This window comes from Trichechus manatus, unplaced genomic scaffold, assembly GCF_000243295.1.
Source record: "Trichechus manatus latirostris isolate Lorelei unplaced genomic scaffold, TriManLat1.0 scaffold00008, whole genome shotgun sequence".
Classification (NCBI taxonomy): Eukaryota; Metazoa; Chordata; class Mammalia; order Sirenia; family Trichechidae; genus Trichechus; species Trichechus manatus.
The window spans coordinates 4,017,618-4,021,187 of NW_004443944.1; the positions used below are offsets into that span (position 1 = coordinate 4,017,618).

Genomic DNA, 3,570 nt, shown 5'->3' on the forward strand with positions numbered 1-3,570 from the left:
TGTTGTATTCTCTGTTCGGCTTAGTTTTTCGGATCTTTGCTGTGGAGGGACGGCGTGGTGCTTCTGCCTAGAGCACCATTTTGCCGGAACTCTCCTATATGCTATGTTTTGACCTGTCCATACGTAACTATGATAAAGTTTAATTTATAAATTAGGAAGAGTAAGAGATAAACAACAACAACTATAATAAAAGGGAGAACAATTATAACAATATAATCAAAGTTATGCGAATATGGTCCCCAGGTGGGATAGAGCTGGGAGGCGTGAGATTTCATTACGCTACTCATTTAGCGTTTTGGGACCGTGGTTGATCACGGGTAACTTACACTGCAGAAAGCAAAACCACGGATAAAGGGGCTGGGGGAGGCTTCTGTACTCTCAGGCTGTGAACTTCATGAAAATGAACCAGTTTCTCTGGACCTTGGTTTCCTCGTCAGTAAAATGAGAGCATACCTCCATCCAGGGCTGGCTGCTCCATGAGGCACAGCAACGAGGGCCCATACAAATGTTTTCATTTCTTTTAAAATCAGAAGAAAACCAAAATAACTTTTAGGGTTGAAGAAAAGTTTTTTCATTTTTTAATCACATCAGAAAAAAACAATGAACTTTTTAGGATCCATGCAAATCTATTAAGTTTTGTCTAAAGTAGGAAAGAAAATGTTAATGTAGAGTCATATCAAAAATAATTTTTGAAATTGATGTTCTCGTGCTGGGAAGAACACAGGAAGGCAGGGGGCTGAGTACCAGAGCATGGAAGCCATGACTCAGCCCTGCCTTCCCTACCAGGCTCTCGAGAGGATACGAGGAAGCATGGCACGTGATATGCTGAGCACATCACAGCCATTCACCAGATTTTAGCTTCTTCTTGTCGCTAGCTGCTGCCAAGTAGTCCCCTGACTCATGGCGACCCCACGCACAATGGGCTAGGACCGTTCTGATCCACAGGGTTTTCATTGGCTGCTTTTGGAAGTAGATCACCAGGCCTTTCTTCCTAGTCTGTCTTAGTCTGGAGCCTCCCCTGAAATCTGTTCAGCTTCATAGCAACATGCAAGCCTCCACGGACAGAGGTGCATTGGCCAGGAATCGAACCCAGGTCTCCCGCATGATACTAGCTATCCTACACAAAGAGGCCTCCGCAGCTACAACCACCTGGCTGGTATGTCTTCCGTTATAGTTTTACCTTGAGGACACTTAAAATTCCTTCACTGGCTTCAGGGTCAGTCAAAATGTCAAAACACCCCTCTTCACTGCCATTCAATATGTTGAATTTTACTCCCCAAGCTGGCATAGATGGCAAATCACCGTCTTGGACTAGGAGACGCGGCAAGCCACGGCTGCCGAAACCTTGGGGAATGTGCATCGCATACTGAAGGAAGCAACTGTCATTTCAGTGTCAGTGAGACAAGGAAACACCAGTGCACAAGGAAAAGAAAGAGAATGGAGGTCCCTCAGCACAACAGCCTAGATATTTCTCTTGCTATTGAGCATGGCCTTAAGGAATTCGAAACTCTGTCTGTTACAACAGAACAAACATCAAAAATCAACAGCTCTCCGTGGTTTGGTGTCTCCGGCTGAATAATTTTGAAAGTTCTCTTAAATCCAACTCAATGCACTATTTTTCTTAGAATCTGAGAAAAATAATAACAGACATTCTAGTTCCTGCTGTCTGAAAAAAACTCACTGTTCCTCTAAAATAGGACACTTGTGATTGTTTAGATGAAGGTGATCATTTTTCGAACACATAGAGATCTCTAAAATAGCTTGTTATTCAGTATTTTTGGTGACTAGATAACATCTCTAGACAAACACATCAAAATAACAGCACATATTTTGTTCCCTGGGCTTGCTTTTGAGAGCACAGCTTTTTACCAAACCTGGGGAGGGTTTTGAAACAACACTCAAATGTAATACGATGTTACAGGGACTATATAATTTTTGACGAGGTGCTCTCATTTAGAAACACTTAACTTGCTTTATAAAATTTTTTTTTGTGATTTAGATGACACCCTTGAAGGATAATAATTTATGTCATTGGTTCAACGATGGGTACTACCATGTGCCAGATTGTGTTTTAGGTGCTATGAGCAAAATAGGTAAAAATTAACTGGGCATGGGCGTGGGGAGGCTTAGACAATAAACAAAATAAGTAAATTAAGTAGATGCTGTGAAGAAGAAGGCACAAAGGGGCCCGGGGGTGCAGTAGGATAGGGGTGGAAGGGTTTTTATCTGGGTCAAAAAAGGCCTCCTGCGTGAAGAAAACCAAAGACACAAGGGAAAGATTAGTCCAAAGGACTAATGGACCACAACTCCCACGGCCTCCACCAGACTGAGTCCAGTACAACTAGATGGTGCCCGGCTACTGACACTGACCGCTCTGACAGGGATCACAGCACAGGGTCCCGGACAAAGCTGGAGAAAAATGTAGAACAAAATTCTAACTCACAAAAAAAAAAAAAAAAGGCCAGACTTACATAAATGTATAAATGAGTATAATTGAGCACAGAACTCGGGCCCGCTGCTTCAGGGAGCGAGGTGCTTTATGTTCTGCTGGGTGAACGCAGCCCTGTGGTTGTTGTCTTCTTGCACAGTGACATGAACAGCGGCTGTGAATGACAACTGTGGTCCCCCGAAATCTCTCGCTCTGATCAGTAATGTAAACAAAGGAGCAGTCTACACGGGATGAGAAGGAAAACTCAGTCCTCCGAGTACAAGAAAGGGAAATACTAACAAAAAAAGTCCCGCTTTAGCAACTTCAATAGCAAGTCCACTCCCAGAGGGCTCCTCACTTAAGACAAAGATCCCAAGTCTGGAGCTCATTGAGAGGGAACATAATCCATTTTTAAAAAATAATATAATCTACGCCAAGAGTATGGCCCCCGGACACCCTTTTAGCTCAGTCATGAAGTCACTCCCAAGGTTCACTCTTCAGCCAAAGATTAAACAGCCCCATAAAACAAAACGAGACTAAAGGGGCACACCAGCCCAGGGGCAAGGACAAGAAGGCAGGAGGGGACAGGAAAGCTGGTAATAGGGAACCCAAGGTTGAGAAGGGGAAGTGTTGACATGTTGTGGGGTTGGTAACCAATGTCAGAAAACAATATGTGTACTAATCGTTTAATGAGAAGCTAGTTCTGTAAACCTTCATCTGATGTACAATACAAAAAAAGATAATAATAATATAATCCACGAATCCTCATAATCCAAGCATCCTGAGGGTCGTATTTCTCCACTAATCCGAGCAACCCGGAAGCTGCTCTGTGTCAGCAGCGTCTGAGAAATGAGGGAATAAAGGACTTGAGAATTTGGGGTGTTTTCTTGATCCAAACCAACTGTTAACATCTGAAAAATAGGTCTGGAGAGAATGTTTTACAACGGTTACTATTGGCTAACCCAGCAGGAGGATGGACTCTGCTAAATGGCATGGGGGCATACACGAGAAATAATTAAATATTTAAGCCTAAAACTATGGGCATACTAGACAAAATAAAGATGAATATTTAAATAACCATAAAGTCAAGAAGAACTTTATAATCAGGATTGCAAAAGCAGAAACTTTAAAGGATAAAATTG

The 3,570-nt window shown here is 42.6% G+C and overlaps 1 protein-coding gene across 1 annotated transcript in view; it reads right to left on the reverse strand.

Annotated features, from left to right (window-relative positions):
* CDH26 (cadherin 26) overlaps window positions 1-3,357 on the reverse strand; it is a gene marked incomplete at its 5' end in the record, with an annotated part of 17,916 nt that extends 14,559 nt beyond the window's left edge. The window contains 3 exon segments of the mRNA XM_023741424.1: window positions 1,181-1,366; window positions 2,530-2,692; window positions 3,188-3,357. Coding sequence (XP_023597192.1) covers window positions 1,181-1,366; window positions 2,530-2,692; window positions 3,188-3,357 — 519 coding nt within the window.
* Window positions 3,358-3,570: the final 213 nt, after the last annotated feature.